At 35.9% G+C, this 17,404-nt stretch overlaps 1 protein-coding gene across 2 annotated transcripts in view; it reads left to right on the top strand.

Moving 5' to 3' along the window:
- SEC63 (SEC63 homolog, protein translocation regulator) overlaps positions 1 to 16,314 on the top strand; it is a 155,798-nt gene extending 139,484 nt beyond the window's left edge. For both annotated transcript variants that reach the window (XM_057390140.1, XM_057390139.1), the window contains 10 exons: positions 747 to 901; positions 2,693 to 2,840; positions 4,577 to 4,659; positions 6,263 to 6,322; positions 6,548 to 6,706; positions 7,566 to 7,724; positions 8,539 to 8,640; positions 13,582 to 13,680; positions 14,516 to 14,620; positions 15,176 to 16,314. In XM_057390140.1, the coding sequence (XP_057246123.1) occupies positions 747 to 901; positions 2,693 to 2,840; positions 4,577 to 4,659; positions 6,263 to 6,322; positions 6,548 to 6,706; positions 7,566 to 7,724; positions 8,539 to 8,640; positions 13,582 to 13,680; positions 14,516 to 14,620; positions 15,176 to 15,319 (1,214 nt within the window). In that variant the 3' untranslated portion in view covers positions 15,320 to 16,314. The remainder of the gene's footprint in view (positions 1 to 746; positions 902 to 2,692; positions 2,841 to 4,576; positions 4,660 to 6,262; positions 6,323 to 6,547; positions 6,707 to 7,565; positions 7,725 to 8,538; positions 8,641 to 13,581; positions 13,681 to 14,515; positions 14,621 to 15,175) is intronic.
- The last annotated feature ends 1,090 nt before the right edge of the window (positions 16,315 to 17,404 follow it).

Raw genomic sequence — 17,404 nt, 5'->3', positions numbered from 1 at the left:
CTTTTTCTCCTTGTCTACCTTATTGTCTACCTTGTTAAATTTTAATTATCAGAGTGTGGGCCTTTTTGTGCTTTAAAGCACGAAAAGAATTATAGGTAATTTCTARAAGAAAAGTCAAATAGGTGTTTGCTCAGATATCCCTTTTAACCATTAAGTTTATGTATAAAAATCATGCATTTGATAATTTTACAGCTCTTCTTACTGCCTCCTAACATAATATACTTTGCTTAGCTTCTATTATACAGCTTTTCTTGCATGTAATAGGCTATCTGTATGTTAATTTTTCATGATGAAAATATTGTAAATAATGTATTATGTTGTAAAAGATTAATGATAAACTTTATTAAATGATAYGCTAAACAGATTACACACACACACATACATACATAAAACATACAAATATAAGTTTGTTTTGATGCTGCATTTTTTAAACTGAATTGATGAAGTTTTTGTATGCAATAACTGCATGGATACATTGTGCAGTTATTTCCYGAGACAATGTTAGATGTTTCCTTTCTTAGTGTTCAGCTGTGACACCCTAGAAAGAAGCAAGAAAATGTCTGCTGGCCTATGTGACTGGAGWGAGAGTAAAAGGGCTGTCTAGTTAATTATACTGAGCATTTTAAGATGTCTTTTTCTTTTGCTTGGTAAACTGGAAATGAAGTTTTCTGTAATACAAGTATACATTGAAAAAGTGTAAGAAGAAAAAAATTAAAAATTATGTCATTTGTTTCATTTCCCCCAAGAAAGGGAGTTCCGTGCTCCATCTTTGGGATCTTTGGAAAATTGCATGAAGCTTTCCCAGATGACAGTCCAGGGACTTCAGCAGTTCAAGTCTCCCCTTTTACAGCTGCCTCACATTGAAGAAGACAATCTTAGGAGAGTTTCCAATCATAAAAAGGTATAAAAATAAAATGATACTTTGTAACTTCTTAAAATGCTATCTACTGCTTCTTTTACCTATTCGTGCCTAAGGAAGCAAGGTCATGAATTAACTAAGAGAATAAAAATAGATTTATTTTTCAGGAGTTTAATACAATACTTCCTAGATGTTCTATCTACTTTTGGTTTCTTTAAAATCAATCTCAGTTAGGAGGTGGGAATTAAGATCAGAGATATGGTAAGTGTAAATAAGTGTAGAAGATCAGTCTGTTAACCTAACAAACAATAGAAAGTTTCTTTCTTATTACAATGTACTATCTCCTATTTAGTATTCTTCCAGAGCATGTCTGGAATATTCTACTGGACTTTTTTTCTGGGGTCGGGGGATGGGCTTGTTTGGCTTTACTTCATTCTTAATCTACTTTGATAGAAAATGTGTTTGGAAGCTTACACAGAGGAGTTAATAAAAGAAAAAAAAAAGTTACTGTGGGAAGCATTTCAGGTTTTGTGATCCTTTGTGTGAAAGACTCTTTTAAAGCTTTTGCTGTGTAACTGTAGTTGGGTAAGTGTTGTTATTGGTAGAATTTAAGGASTACAAAAATACTGTATTTTTTGTCTGATCTGAATACTTGCGTGTGCTTCTTCACTTCGTTTCACCAGCTGTCTCTGTATTCAAACCTGCTTGTTTGTTTGAGTCTAGTATAGTGTATCTTCTGGGAATGCCTGGTTAGAAACAGCGCTTACCTTCTACTAGAAGCTGTTGACTTTTCTGATAGTTTTTTTACAGTGGTTAATTTGGATCAATCTTGAAAATATTCTTTTTATCTGATGTAAATTTTGTTTGGTTTTAACTACAGCCTTAGATGGTGTTTAAATGCTTCTGTGCTAGTGTGAGGACTAAGAATTTTTAGGTACTGCATTTTCTTAATCCCCTCTGAAGATGCTCGTTCATGAAATATTCAAGTAGTCATGTCCTTTRGATAAAGTAAAAGATTCTCTTACAGGTATCATTAAAGACTTTTTAATCCGGTTTTAAACCACAGGGAACCTACGAAAAAATAAGCAATTTTAGATATATGTTTTGACATTTGCATTGTAACAGTAAAAAAAATGAAGAATTTGGCTATGTTATAATCCCWCCTGTGTTTACCCTGAAAGAGGGAAGAATTTATTAGGCTAGTTGGTGGAGGATTCACATGCATTGAGTTCTTAAAAAATACAGTGCCCTAGATTGGCAATATGATCAGTCTACCTGGATGCATGAAATAGTTTTTAATAAAGTGCATGCATTTATAATGGTGAGGTAATCAAGTGTTGAGATCTGTGGTTTTTCTTTTCCTTTTAGCACTCCTCTGCAAATCTTAAAAGGAGTGGATTTAGTTTTGTCTGCAGTTCAGTACAAAAAAATCCCTGAACTTGTATTTGGTTGTTTCTGCTAATGTAAATCTGAAAGCACTGGAGTACTCTAGCTAAATAAAAACCCCTATTAGTAAGATTCCTTGGCTTAACTTTCTGAAAACCTGGCCGAAATAACAATTTTATAAGAAACTGTAAAGTGCCATTTCTAAGGAGCCACATACTAAGGAACACACCAGTGTTCAAAGCAGTGCTATTTAATAGGTTTGAGTGCAGCCTCTTTGGTTTWTTGTTTCTCAGAACATATGTTTGCTAGTTTTCCTAAAGTGTTAGGTTTTTTAATAAGAACAAATGGTGTGTATTTATTAGTAACAGTGATGTATTATCAAGAGTTTATTTGTGGACTGTGTTCCATGTTACCAAATGGCTTCCTTTMTTCTTTTTTTAATTCCAGTATAAAATCAAAAGTATTCAGGATTTGGTGAGTTTGAAAGGCTCAGATCGTCGCAATTTACTGCATTTCCTAGAAGATAAGAAATACGAAGAAGTTATGGCTGTCCTTGGCAGCTTTCCATATGTCACTATGGATATAAAACCACAGGGTGAGTGGGAGGTCCTTTTGTTCTGTGTATGTCACTCTTCTGACATTTTGATAGCCTGCTGGCAGTAAGCTTTTGGAGGATGCTGAAACACAACTCACTGTTATTTATGTGACCTGGAAATTACATGCTTCTTTGGAGTGGTGGGTTCTCGTGCATGAGATTTATAGTCTGRGGAGATAAAGTACATTGAAACATTCCATTCCATTCCCAAGCCAGCAGTAGTTTCTCATAAGGAGCTTATTTAATATTTTGTCTTTTGATTTTAATCGTTCATGAGCAATGTGGAATTCTGGTTGAAATACCACTTKTATTAGCTATCTTAAACAGTTATGCTTATTCCAGAATTTATGCTCCGCTTTCTCCAGTATGAAGAGTCCTTTATGAGATTTTTGAGTTGGAGACCCTGATGACTAAATATTCATGGGTTCCTTTGTGATAACCCTTGTATAATTTTTATATCTGGCAGCATTTGTCTGTGCTATGCTTAGCTAACTTTTGTATTTACTGTTTCAATGAATGTATAATGCTCTYCCTCTCTGAAGATAAGGTACATTGTTAAGCAGTTCCTGTTAGACAGCCTTGCAGTGGGAAGGGAATTGGTTCTGTGGTCTCCTTTTCTTCCTAGAAGATCAGTGCTAGTAAATGTGATACTTGTAAGGTTGTTCTAATTCTTGTTTCTAGTGCATATTGTCATTGTTATAGTGATGATCACATTCAAAATGTGATATGCTTTGGGTAGCCTGCTTATAATTTGGCTTATGTGTAGCCCCTTATGAGAAGCAAATGTTAGAGGAAATATCYGTTAAGGAAGCAAATGTCTGCTAATCTTGGTGTTTCTGAATGTTATTTGTGGGTTGTTTTTTGGGTTTTTTTTTGTTTGTGGGTCCTGTTAATCTGCTTAAAATTCAATGTTGGAATACTTTCTCATATTTTGGCAAACAGCCTTTTTCTGCCTGTAGTCTTCATTTGTCACACTGCTGCACTCAARTGTGGTGTGGAGGACTACGCCATGCATATGCTTTTCTGTTTAGCTCAGTATTGCTATTATATGAAATGTGTATGGAAGACCAGTGAATAGTAAAACTGCTTTCTCAGGGTAGTAAATAAAATGTCTATGCTGGGATAGAACTAACTCTATTCCTCCTCTGCCTGAGATATTCTCCAGTTTATAGGCTGGAGATACAAACTCCTCAGTGGCTCTCCTGTGGGGTTTGTTTGATATTTTAGTTAAACTAATCATTGCTGTTCTTTTAYTTTCCTTTGCCTTCTCCTTAAAAAAATAATTAAATGCATGATTGTTAATGTGGCATTGAAATTGACTTGTTAATCATATGAAAGTCAGGAAAATGAAAATTATGATTCCCAGAAGAAATATATCAGGGTCTYTCTGTCATGTGTGGTATTTCATGTTTCTGAAGTTTTATGCTTTAATATATAATGAACAGTATTACAGGGTTATGGTTCCCACAGCAGCTATAAYTTAGAATTTTCTAATTTTCATGCAATTAAAATTTCAAACTTAATGTTGCAGTTATGTAGTCTGCTGAATAACCAGCTCTCTTCTTGATAGTATATTTTAAGTTGTAAGAGACTTATTAAATAATATTTTGAATTTTTTTTTTGTTAAAAATGCTGACATTTGTATGCTTASATTTAGAATTAGCAGAAGCAATGTTTAATGGAGAGAAAGAGTTGAAAAAAGTCTAATAAATGGGTTGCTTTTCTTTTTACATTAGTTTTGGATGATGAAGACAGCAACAACATTACAGTAGGCTCTCTTGTCACTGTTCTGGTCACACTAACAAGACAGACCATGGCCGTAAGTATTAAGAATACTTGTTCTTTCAAGGGTAACTGTAGGTATATTTTAGTAAACAGGCATTTAGGGTTGTTTGTAAACATAACTGTAAGGTTAAGATTTGAGATTGGGGACTTGTGCTCTTAATCCATCCTTATGATTTTGTTTCTGAATGAGAAAGTTTTCCTGGAATAAGACCAAAGTTCAGTCTGACCCATTGCAGTTGTCTAGGGAACAGTAAAAGAATATGGCAAGTGATACTGCTCTGAGGTTTGTTAATAACAGGAAGAGACATTCAGAAACTTGGTTCTTGAACTAAAATAAAATATTCACACAAGTCCTCAGGACAGTGTTTGATTTCACTTTATGTGGACTCATAATGTTACAAATCTCTTGGGTGTTTTAGAGACTTTTATGAAAGTAATGCAGTCCAGCAGAATGSAGAATAGGCATAATATAAAGGAGGTACACCGTGTCACATGGAGAAAGTGGACTGCTGAGTAGGGAACAATGGCATAACCAAACCAATACCACACTCTTGTAGTTAAATTTCTGAGCTGTGCTTATTTTCTAGCTTAAAATGCAGTAATGGCTTTCTTTGAACAAAAAAAACCTTAATGCACAGAACCTAAACAAACTTTGATATGTCAAAGACTACAGTGTCAATTTTTGCARCTGTACTAATTGCATAATTGTCTAAGTAAACAGAAGGTCTGAGTTACACCTTGGAGGCAAGGCACACAAGCCTGAGTGTTMCAGGTGAGATCAGACTTGAAGCCAGTTCAGCAGAAAGTCTGTATAATGTAAGCACCATGTGCTAATGCTGTGGTAACTGAGGGTGAGTAGGTAGAAAGTAAAAGCAGTGTATCTCTATGCTGGAATTGCAAAATGAAGGAAACTGAAAACTATGAGCTGTACTTAAAAACTGAAATGTCTAACAGCATATAGAAAATTTGTTTAAGATGTTTCTTGTGTGACTTCCACYAGGCAGTTTGGCATAGAAATATATGACTGTAAAACTAGAGCTGTATGATGCACTTCTTTTGTGGTGGTATTTCCTATTTGCCATCTTTTATATAGGACATCTCTTTGTGACTTTTGTTTGGGTGAGTTTTTTAAAAATGGCATATATTTTAAAGAMAGAAATGCATTAAAAATCCATTTACATAGAGATGTCCTAGTCTACGGAAYACTGATATTGTGTTGTGTCATAACGTTTCACATTTCTGGTTTGATTTGTTGTTTTGTGTCCCTGAGTAGCAGAGCAGCTGTTGAAGTTTTTAATGCTCTGACAACTGGAGCAGAATTAGCATTTTACTACTGCTTACTTTTGTGAGATAGGATTTCTGTACTTTACAAAACAAGTAGATTCTTTGGAGAAGATAATGTGTTGCTACTAAATTTGTTTAGTGATGGAAAAATCTGAGACCAAATGTTTGAAATAGTGTTTAATTTTGATTTGATGGTCCCCTGTTGTGTCTGTCACTAATAAAAGAATTTGCCATAGTAACTAAAACATTCAGACCTAGATTAAGGTGATGTAGTTTAAGTTCAAATATGAAATAATAATTTGCTCTTTTGGTACAGAGAGGCATTAGTAGTTTTCACATCTTTTTCTAACCAGGAAGTGTTTGAAAAGGAACAGTCTATCTGTGCAGCAGAAGAGCAACCAACAGAAGATGGGGTAAGTGAAGAGTGAATATTCCTTTTGCTAATTAAAGAGAACTTTMTTTCAGATCTTGAATTGCTAATTGTGCACTTCTCAAGCATTTTTTTCAGAAATGCCTACTGAAGTGTCCTTTAAGCTGTGCTTTCTAATTTTGGTTCTCAGCTTAAAATGCTTAAAGTACAGTTGAATGACTGAAATTTTATGGACATAATAAATATTTAAAATATTGCTTTCTTGCAGCAAGGAGATGCCAGCAAAGTTAAGAGCAAAGGATGGCAACAAAAGAATAAAGGAACCAAGAAAGCTTCAAAATCAAAGAAAAAGAAGCCATTGAAAAAGAAACCTGTGCCACCTTCATTGCAACCACCAAAACAGCAGAAGCAAAAACAAGCTAATGGGGTAGCTCACAGATTCAATGATATCATTTTATTCAGTTTATCGCTTGTAATCTAATSGGGGGTTTTGTACCTGTCTCTTACATTTAATTTTATGCCTTTGTAAGGTATGTCTTCTAAAATAGCATTTGGTTTTTTTGCATTTGAGAATCACTAGTGGAGCAATCAGACAACCACCATGCTAAGGTTTGCAGTGACCTGCTGAAAATTCTGCTCAATTATTTTAGAAATTTGACTTCACTGTCCTTGTTAYTCTTGTTATGCTGCCTTCTGGGAGGTGATTTATTCTGTAGTTTCTACTTTTTTTTAAAAGCTAAAAACTGAAATGAGACTTTCTTCTGATAAATTAAGTAGCTTTAGTAGTGCTACACTTCCACTGCATGGTGTTTTCTCCACCTCATGGGCTAAGTCATAGGTACTTTCTTAAGTTCTCTGTAATTTTCTGATGACTTTATGAAATATAGTCTCAGAGTCACAGAACAGCTTGGGTTGAAAGGAACCTTAAAGATYATTTAGTTCCAACCCCTCTGCCATGGGCACTCAGGGCTTCCGCTCACTAGATGAGTTTTTCCCAGAGCCTCATCCAATCTGGCCTTGAACGCTTGCAGGGATGGGACATCCAATCTGGGAATCAAATACTGTTTTTTTCTATTCCTGTTGTGARTGCTGTATGGAGAAGGAATATTCTTCCTTCCTCCTCTTAGCAAATGAGGTGAAAAGGATTAGTCTTCACTGTAGACATAACTGTGACACAAGAAGAGATGCATATATGGTGTGACCTTAAGATAGGTGCTGTGAATTCTGTGTACTACAGTAATGCAGACAAAGTTAGAGGTGGTGTTTTTTTTTTTCTTTCCCATTAGGAAGTTGTTGTGAAGGAAGAGGAGGAGGAGGTCTCTGATAAAGGAAGTGAATCTGAAGAAGAAGAAACAAACAGGGACTCTCAGAGTGAAAAAGATGATGGAAGTGACAGAGACTCTGAYAGAGAACAAGATGAGAAGCAAAACAAAGATGATGAAGCTGTAAGCCTTACTTTTTCTTCAAGGGTAATGTTGCCTCTGGGGTTGAGAGAAAATGCATTTTAATCCTCTAGCATCCCCTCAGGCTAGGCAACACTAGGATGAAGGAGTAATACCAGTACTCCAGAGATTTTCAGACCTCATTCTGGTATAAGAGCTTTGTCATTGCAAGTTGTTTTCAGAGYGAGTAGTGAAGATTCTTTGCAGCATAGTCGGAAGACATAGAAATGACATGAGAAAAATGGCTAAACTACTGCAGAAAACTGCAGYATTTCTTTCAGCTTAATTTGATTACTAGCTGCTGCAGAATTTTGACTTAAAGTCTCTCCTTTGAAATGTGTTCTTTACAAGCAGTGACTGTTGCATGCTGCATAGTGCATGCTATGCATGCAGTAGTTGAACAAATTTGTACTGGGGGTTACTAAATTCTAGTGACTGTTAAGTTAGTCATTTGAAACTGTAATTGCAATTGAGAGTGAGACATGATGGTGGTAGATGATTTGTGCGCCATCAGTCTTACAGAACAGAAAAAGATTTGAGTGACATCTGAATGTCCCATACAGAGTGAGATTAAGCTTCTGATGGGAAAGGAATCATCAAACTTGTAATCAGAACTCTTATAGCTCAGGAATAGAGTGCTGTAGAATTGAGTTTTTGTGTGCAAGCCCCAGAGATATGCTTTTTCCCTTTATAATGTTTAGTATTGCACAAGCAATACTTGAGTGTGTCACATGTAGTATTTTCATGCACCATTTTGTGGTTTTTTAATGAAAAAGATGGCTGCTGCATAATAATTCTTTAATCTTATCTTTGACAGGAGTGGCAAGAATTACAGCAAAGTATACAGAGAAAGGAACGAGCCCTTCTTGAAACGAAGTCAAAGATAACACATCCTGTTTACAGTCTTTTTTTTCCTGAGGTCAGTAATAAAAACCTGACAGTTATGAAACACGAAAATTTATAGTAATACAAATTCATTGATCTTCTAATATTTTTACTGTAAATACTAGGCTTTTAWAAAGCTTAATGTATGGGAGAAAAGTAGTAATAATTTTATAAAGTTTTAACTTATAAAATTAAATATTTTCAGATACTTTCCTGAAAACTTTTTCTTCATTATTCTTTCTACCCAGTTCCCCGAGACTTGCAAACTTGTATAAAACTTCAGGTGAAGTGTTGGAGTGTTTTTAACTTTACATCTAACTGCAAGTGCCTGTGATGGGGGGAGGTCTTGCCTCCTCCTGTGCTACAAGTAATGATAGGACAGTTTGGGAGTCATTTGGATCAGAAGATAGTTTTGGCTTACTGGTTGAATTCAAGTCTCAATGCACCCACATGGTGGGAGCACAGTGTGCARCTGTGGAAGATAGGGTTGGTTGGCAAAGCTGTCTCTTTCTACCACTGTAGTCTGGAGGTGGCAGAAGCCGGCTGTGGAACAGTCTTTCCTGTACAGCTCAAAAATACAAATTCAGGTGTAAATGAGTATCAGAGGAAGAGTTGTGTTTGAGAGTGGTGACTCAGTACAGGCTGAGGTGTCTTTACAGCAGACTTTGGTGTTGAAAGTGTGTTCTGATATTTTAGCTGTTACTTGCACTGACAAGCCATTCAGTACTTGTTCTGAGAACCTCTTAATAGCACTGAAACCCTGAAAAAGATGGGATTTTTCCAAGTGGAGGGTTTGTGTTCTGAGCAAACAAACTAGGTCCTTGGGGGTCCCCAGACTGCAACCAGGAGGAAGGAGTGTTTGGCCACACTTTCTTTCCTTTGCTTCCCTGCAGTCTGACTGAGGAATTAATGTAGGATCTCTTCTAATATCTCCAGTAAAAGGAATGGGATGCAAGGCTTGTGCTTTCTCTTGTGGTTTAAAGACGTCAACTAAGATGGGAAAAAATAGTAAAACATRGATTAAAAAGGAAGATACTGTGTATATTTGCTCCCTCTTCTCAGTCCCGAGGGCTCTTTATGTCTGTACCCTGTACAGCTTGTTGCATGTGAAGCATACTCCATTGTACACATATTTGTGATCACAGTGTTYCTGCTGGGTTCACCTGCTATCAGCATTAAAAAGCAAATTGTGAGAAGCAAGACTTGTTGCTAAGGACCCGGAGAGGACATAARGCAAATAAATTGTCTTCCTGAAGGCCTTAGCTGACACTTAGTTTTGTAATGGCTGAACTTACAGCTGTATTTTCCTGACAGTTGGGTGCACTCCCATCTCTCAATGCAGCTTCCAGCAGCACACCAGCATAACATACAAAGGTGGACGGCATTCTGCTCTTCTGGCTGCTTTAGATCATGTCAAATGTGCTGCAGAGTCTTAATACCTCCTTGCTGCAAGGGCARCTGGCTTTGGTCATCAGTTAAAGCTCGCAGACAGTAAGTGCCGTGCCCAGTGCCTCAGGGATGTTGACTGTTTGTATTTCTCTTTTACTGCAGTGGGGGTACCTGCAGAGACATTGCTTCTACTTACACAGCTGAAGCTTATGCAGCTTTATAAAGAGTATAACCAAGCTACATATGGGTGTTATGATAAAACCTAAATGCAGCTCGCTTCTTAAAAGAAATCTAGGGCTTGAACTTGAAAGATACACATGTAGCCTCTCACGATACTCTTTATAAAGCTGCATAAGCTTCAGCTGTGTGTAACCAAGCTACATATGGGTTTTATGATAAAACCTAAATGCAGCTCGCTGCTTAAAAGAAATCTAGGGCTTGAACTTGAAAGATATGTAGCCTCTCATGGTACTGCAGATGTAAATGTTCCAATTTTTCTTCACTGATTTTGTGAAAGTTGAATGCAGCTGTACTTGGAGCATGTTCAKATAGAGCTCATCTGCAGCATCTGAAGAGCAAAATCCAGCGTACTCTGGTTTGGTTGTTTTTTTGTCTGTTATTTAGAGTATTATGTGGTCATAGCCAGTTCAGAGATACAAAATTAGAGATAAAATGCTGTATTCCAGAATTTACAGATGTTTGAGTGTAGCTGAGCCTAATATACTTGTTCTCAGGAGGCAGTCTTAGTACTGTTTCATCCAAATTTTGGGCCACTTGATTACTCTGCCAGAGATGTGTCTTTAATCTATGCAGGTTCCTAAATAATTATTTTCTGCTCCTGCATCCATGGATCCAGAAACTGCACAGATTGTAGTTTTGACATTTTTTAGGTAGAAACTGGCCTTGGTGTTCCAATTTCATGAACATACTGGTTCCCTGGCATGCCAAACCTTGCACCCATCTGTTAAAGGGCGTTTTGCCCACTTGCCTGTTAGTTTGCCAGATTCTCACAGGCATAAACTTTAAATTCCACCCAATAARCGAGAGGAAAATTACACTCTTGCACAGTTGTCCTGTCTGTGAAAAAGTGATGGCACTTTGGAAGTGAAGCTCCTGACCCCAAAGAATTTACTCACTAGATTCCTTTGTATATTAGATCAATGAATGTCATTTGCACTGGTATTTCTTCTCCCCTTGGCTCTTATTTTTACCAGTTTTTGTGAAAATCCACTTGATGGTTTCGATATTTTGTCCATGTTTCCATCACTCTCCATGGCAAGGAATTTTTGGGTTTTTTTTAAGAACAATGTATAGTAAATCAGCACAGTGTTTTGGTAAAATCAAAAATAGCACGCTGATACAACTTCAGGTCCTTTTTACTATGGTCACAGTCCTTATAGGTCTAAAATGGGGATTAGCCGTTTCTGTAACAGATCTTGCTTCTGTAGCTCTTGTTCATCTGTGCTATTTATACTGTTCATCTTTCTATTCCTAGAGGCCTCTTGGCTAGGAAATAAACACTTTGACTGCATAAAAGTCTTCTTTGCTACACTGTCAAGAAGATTGACAATATATTTACTGTTGAAACYTACAGATAAAATAACTTATGCCTTGTAATCACATAGGATGGTTTTTCCTAAAGAAAATCACTTGGAATAGTTTTAGGAAGGGTTTAGAATTCTACACATTCTGGTCTTAAGTAATATATGAATAGGTTTTTTTCATGTTCTCTGTTCCCGTTCCAAAATCACAAGTGAATGCTGTTGCTTCACAGTGATGCTTTTGCTTTTATACATTTTTAAATGGGCATTTAACATGTTGAGTTAATTTTGCATTTCTTTGTTCTGGGTCTCAGGAGTGCTAATCGGTTTTTTTAGTTGTTGGTGTGAGTATCTTGTGTTGTAAATAGTTTAATATTTCAGTGAGATTGTGATAATTATTACTGGTATAACAATTAGTCACTTTAAAAGAGAAAAGGAGTTAATTTGGATTTAGTGATTTTTAACATGCATTATTTAAATCTCAGATCACCAAACACTGGCTTCTGAGGTGTTAAAAAAATCTAAAACCACTGAACTTTTAACTCTTCCAGTAGAGACAAAAATTCTTCAAATTCTACATGTTAAMAGCATTTGCTTCCCAGCTGTGGAATTTAGAAGTTACTCACTGGTGATGTTAGAAGTCCTCTGTATCCTTTCATTTAGTCCTTCCAATGCTGTTAGATTAAAAATGAAACAAAACAATCWTTTTTTATGGGTCATTGAAGCAACTGCCTGATTGTTTTTGGTATAAATGTATAAAACTTGGCTCTCTTGTTTGGAGCTTTGACTTGTAACCACAATAAGATGCATTTTTGGGGGCTTCAGTCTGTTATAAACATGATCAGTTACCAATTCATTGGGGTAAATAAAAGTTGTTTTGGAACATAAGTCAACATTTGGATTGTCTAAAAAGAATGTGTGTATTCCCCTTTTTTTCTTGAAGAGTAAGATTATGCTGTTATACTAGAATACTTTTTCATAACCATGTAGAAGTCTTCCCCCTTGCCCCTCACTATTCTCACTTTTTTTAAAAAAGGCTTAAGGAGGTGTAGGAACAGGAACTTGCTTTGCAGCACTAAGCTGTTTTTTTTTACAATCAAGAGGTGTCAGTTTCTGTTAAAGTGGGTTTTGCCTAAAGTGAGTGCCAGAGGGTTAACCAAAAAGGTGTAGCATTTAAATGAAGAACAGTTGATGTTAAAGAATTGTCTTTCCCATTTGAGAATGGTTGTGTCTGTGCTGCTGAGCTGCACCACAATTAAAATTCTGACTCCAGGAAGGGGTCAGAAGGAACTTGACTTTGAAGGAAAAAAAAACCACTATTTTTGTACAGTGTTGCTGTCTTTTATGAAGGATCACACTCATTTAATTTAATTTAGGAACTCTGCTTTGGCAACTGCAATGGCAAAATCTTGAGATCTGTAGCTACTTGGAAACTTGTGTGTGATAGGGAACAGTCATTAGGCATCCTTTACAAATATAAATCAATATTGATATTTACTGAGTTGCTTCCTTGAAGTGAAATCTCAGTATGTTCAAATGTCGTTTCATTTTTTGGAGGGGACAGCAGTGGGACAGAGCACACTTGCCTGAAAAAGACTTTTTCGCAAAGTGTTCTTTATGTCTTTACACTTTCCTTCCTTTATATATGCTGAGCTTTTTGTCTAGGCTGGATTTTTATTTGAAGGACCTAAGGTTGTTACATGTTGCATGAAGGTGCTTGTTAATCCTCAGTGAACACAATTCTTTGGGATGGTTCCATCTCCCACACTCTAGCTAAAGTGGAATACATTGAATGAAGTCTTTGGAGAGCAGCAGTTACTTGTGATAACCTGTTTGCTTTCAGTGTGCAGTATGCACTGTATTTTATTTATGCACATCCAAGAGTTTAAAAACAACAGCAAGCACAAACCACCTCCTTTATGTCTGTATTACAAAGACCAGTGAATCCTAATGACCTGTTACAAAGTGTAGGGGCATCTTCTTCAATAATCCTGACTTCAATAATCCTGATTTCTTTCTTTCATTTTTTTCTCCCTTTTTGAAAGGAAAAACAAGAATGGTGGTGGCTGTATATTGCAGATCGGAAGGAGCAGATGTTAATATGTATGCCATATCACGTTTGTACACTAAAAGATAAAGAAGAGGTAAAGTATTTGCAGAGTTTTCTTTTTGGTGTATTACAGAACTATTGAAGTGTCTATGGTATGCAAATACATGTAGATTTAAATTTTTTTATACTTATCTCTTTAGATGGAAAACAAATTTTACTCTCCTGTTAAAACTAGAGAAGTTCCTTTAAACTGAAAATTGATAGTGGAGAAAGAAAAAGTATTTAACACAACTTTCAAGTTTCTTTGCAGAATATGGTTTCTTTTTTTTCCCTCTGATATCAAAAGATGATGAAAACTAGTATTCATGCACAATGAAATTCTTAATGTTATTCAAATTTGTTAGAAATATTAAGTGTTCTCTTTTTGTAAAGCAGAGACTGTGACAAATTAATTAGCTTTGGCTCTTTTGAACTTTACTGAGACTGTAACCTTTGGATGTGTTCTTCTGAAAAATGAAAACTTGATGTATTTGTTCTTCCAACCTAGATGTTACTCAAATAACAGTGGGGTTAAGGTAATACTTTCAGCAGACTAAATATTTTAACCTGTTTAGGTTTTTGAGGTTTAGCATGTAGCAGGGTGAAACTGTGTACCTAATGTAGTTACTTGGCCTAATTCAGAAAAAGRAATCAGTGATTGAGTGACTCAATGATTATTCAGCTTTCATGGCAGGTACTGTTTTTGGGTATTGTGACTCCTCTGAAGGTATTTTATTTCATAGAGGTTTTCAAAGAAGTGTCCATAATAAGAAACTAAAACTTTCTGTGATTCTGTAGTAGTGTTTACTGTTCATTGGAGGACTCAAGTACTTGTTCCARTGTGTCATTTGAAAGCAGTAAGAACTTACTGTACGAAATCTCTTTTGTAGGTAGAGCTGAAGTTCCCAGCACCAGGCAAACCTGGAAACTATCAGTACACAGTTTATTTAAGATCAGATTCATATATGGGATTGGACCAGATTAAACCATTGAAGGTGAGGTTTGACTGTGTTACACATTTGTATTACATTAAAAAATACTTCATATGGCTATTAGAACACCAGAAGTCCTGTTTTGAAGAATTCAACCTGTCCTAATTTTAAAACAAGTGGGAAGGATGGACTTGTAAGTGGTTTCTGCCTAGTATCAGTAGTGGTGGTTTTATGATGGATTAAACAGSACTAAAATTCATGGTGCTTTCCTGTGCATGTGTATTTTAATTCATGGTTTTTTAATGTTTATTCAGTTTCTGCAGTATGGTTGGCTGTGGCATTTTATACCTTGAGGTTTGCCRTGCCATTTCCCTGCTCTTCCTTAGTTCTAGGTTGATCCAGTTAATGAGAAAAATCTGGTTTATTTCTGGAAGCAGTTCTTGGTTTTGTTTTCGGTTTGGGGAGTAGGATGGGATTTGTTTTGTTATTCAGTTGGGTTTTTTTAACTGTCCTTTTATGGGTGGCTTGTTTGTTTTCGGTCTGTGAATTTGTTTGTTTTCCCAAATTGCTGTCTGTAACCTTTTTTCCCCTCTCATCTTTTTCCTTATCCAATTACAGCTGGAAGTTCACGAAGCAAAACCAGTGCCAGAAAATCACCCACAGTGGGATACAGCAATAGAAGGTGATGAGGACCAGGAAGACAGTGAGGGCTTTGAAGACAGTTTTGAGGAGGAAGAGGAAGAGGAGGAAGATGATGATTAAACACACTATTGATTGACTACAATATCTGCACACACTGCAAGCTCTTGGTCTGACTGTGGAACTTGTACAGTTAACCAAGAAACACAGTACAGAAGCTTTGAGAAGGCTGAGTTTAAATTTTCTTTACCAATTAAGAGTGCATTATGTAACTTCTCAGTGGAGGTGAAACAAATCTGTTGCCATTGATACACCTTGGAATATGCTTATGGCTCATTATAGCCTTCAAAGTGCAGGATGGTGCATTTGTTTCAATTGAAAATAAAAGCTTTTTTATTATAAATGTCCGAAAGTGTGGGCTATGTATTGTCTGATCAGTTTAGGGTCCAATTTAAATAAAAGGTACTATTAGCTAGGAGCAAACTTTCAATCAATTTTTCTGCATTAGGAATTTATTTTAGAAAATGTTTTGGTATATTTGACATTACAAATCTCTGTTGATTGAAACAACATTTGCTCAACTTTCAAACTTGATTGGTTCTGTGGTATTCATTAACTATTTTGCTGTGATACTGCTCACATCATTCATAGCTTTAAGAATCTGTTTTACTTAACTTGATCATTACAAATTGGCGTCATATCCATTGCCACGTTCTATATATTCTGGAGGGCTGCTTTTTTAGGACTGTTGCCTTTTTAAGCCCAAGATTATAGTGGAAATCATAAACTTTCTTGACTCTGCCATAGGATACTTATTAATGGCTTAAAACATTTTTAAGCCTTTATTTCATCAGATCAGCAGGAGATCTGAGTCTTTTGATAAACAGAATGTCTGTAAGTAATTTTGGGACCACATGTTATGTAAGTTAGTGGCTTTTGTGTAATACCTTTATAAAAGGTACATGCTGAAAGCCGAAGTATATTCTTATTCTGAATCTACCTGACACTGTCAGAAACATTTTAAGGGTAAAATACGACATGCAGAGAGGGCATGTTTTGTATAAATTTTGAATTCCCATCAATAAACTGGACAATTTGATGGCTGTTTGCATTTGTAATAGTGTGCATCTTTGTCTGAGGTTGTTGGTTTGTTGGGTTTTTTTTCCTACCCCAGTTTTCTACAAGGTTATAAACAAGACAGTGATTCTATTCCCACTTCTGTTAAAGGAAAAAAAAAAAAAAGTCTAATTAGGGAATAAATTCAGGGAGGAGAGAATTAGGGCTATTAGTGTATTCTCTGAGATTTGATAAAAGCCATGGATGGGTTCTTCCTCTTCTTCCTCTCAATKAAACAAATGAAATGTTGCATTTCTATACTTCAGAAATAATTACGAGTGTTTTGCAAGTAGGAATAGATGCATTTCTGTTCTGATCAATATGTATTGATCTATGAAAATACAATGCTGTAAAATGTGACAAATTCTCATACAGGAAAATTTCCATCCTATAAAAATTGCCCAAAGCCAGAATAGGTGCACACTAATTTGTGACTTTGTTTGTTAGAAAGGGTTGTCACTTTAAATGCAAATTTATATTGCTATATTCTTTGTAATTACAATAGATGAAAATAAAATTTGAARTTCTAATGAGATTATGGTATCTTTCAAAGTACTTCTCAAATGCACATTGTGCAGAAAAGCTTGTAAACCACAAGCAGTGTCAGGTGTTAAGAATGAAAACTAAGTTTAAATGAAATGGCTTGTGCACTTGATGCCTTTTAACTCCAGTTTTAGCTTGCAAAATACAAGTAGAGAAATAACAAAAAAAGCTCTAGTTGTATTCAATAGGCTTTTGAGCACAGAGAGAAGTGATAATAAAGAGTCTGGTGACTTTTCCTCAAGCAGGTAGGTAGAGCAAAGGCTAAGATGACATTGTTCTGCCAGAACAACTCGTAGTTGAAGTCTGCAGTTTTTAGAAGTAGGGGAGTGGCGATAGTCAGGAGGTGAAGTTGGTAATTAGAGCATTTTGGATGTGTTGGGCTGCATTCTGACTGCTGATCCCTAAAATTTGCTGTTAATAGTAAGGTTATATATATCTATCTGTATATATACTGGCAAGATGTGAGTGCATTGAAATGATTTTAAAAAGAAAAAGAATTATGTCCCTGGTCTGAATACTGAACTGGTTTGTTCTTGAAGATTGAAGGTG

The sequence above is a fragment of the Malurus melanocephalus genome, unplaced genomic scaffold (genome assembly GCF_030028575.1).
Source record: "Malurus melanocephalus ecotype Western Australia unplaced genomic scaffold, MMel_1.1 scaffold_23, whole genome shotgun sequence".
Lineage (NCBI taxonomy): Eukaryota > Metazoa > Chordata > Aves > Passeriformes > Maluridae > Malurus > Malurus melanocephalus.
This window is presented reverse-complemented; position numbering and strand designations above follow the sequence as displayed.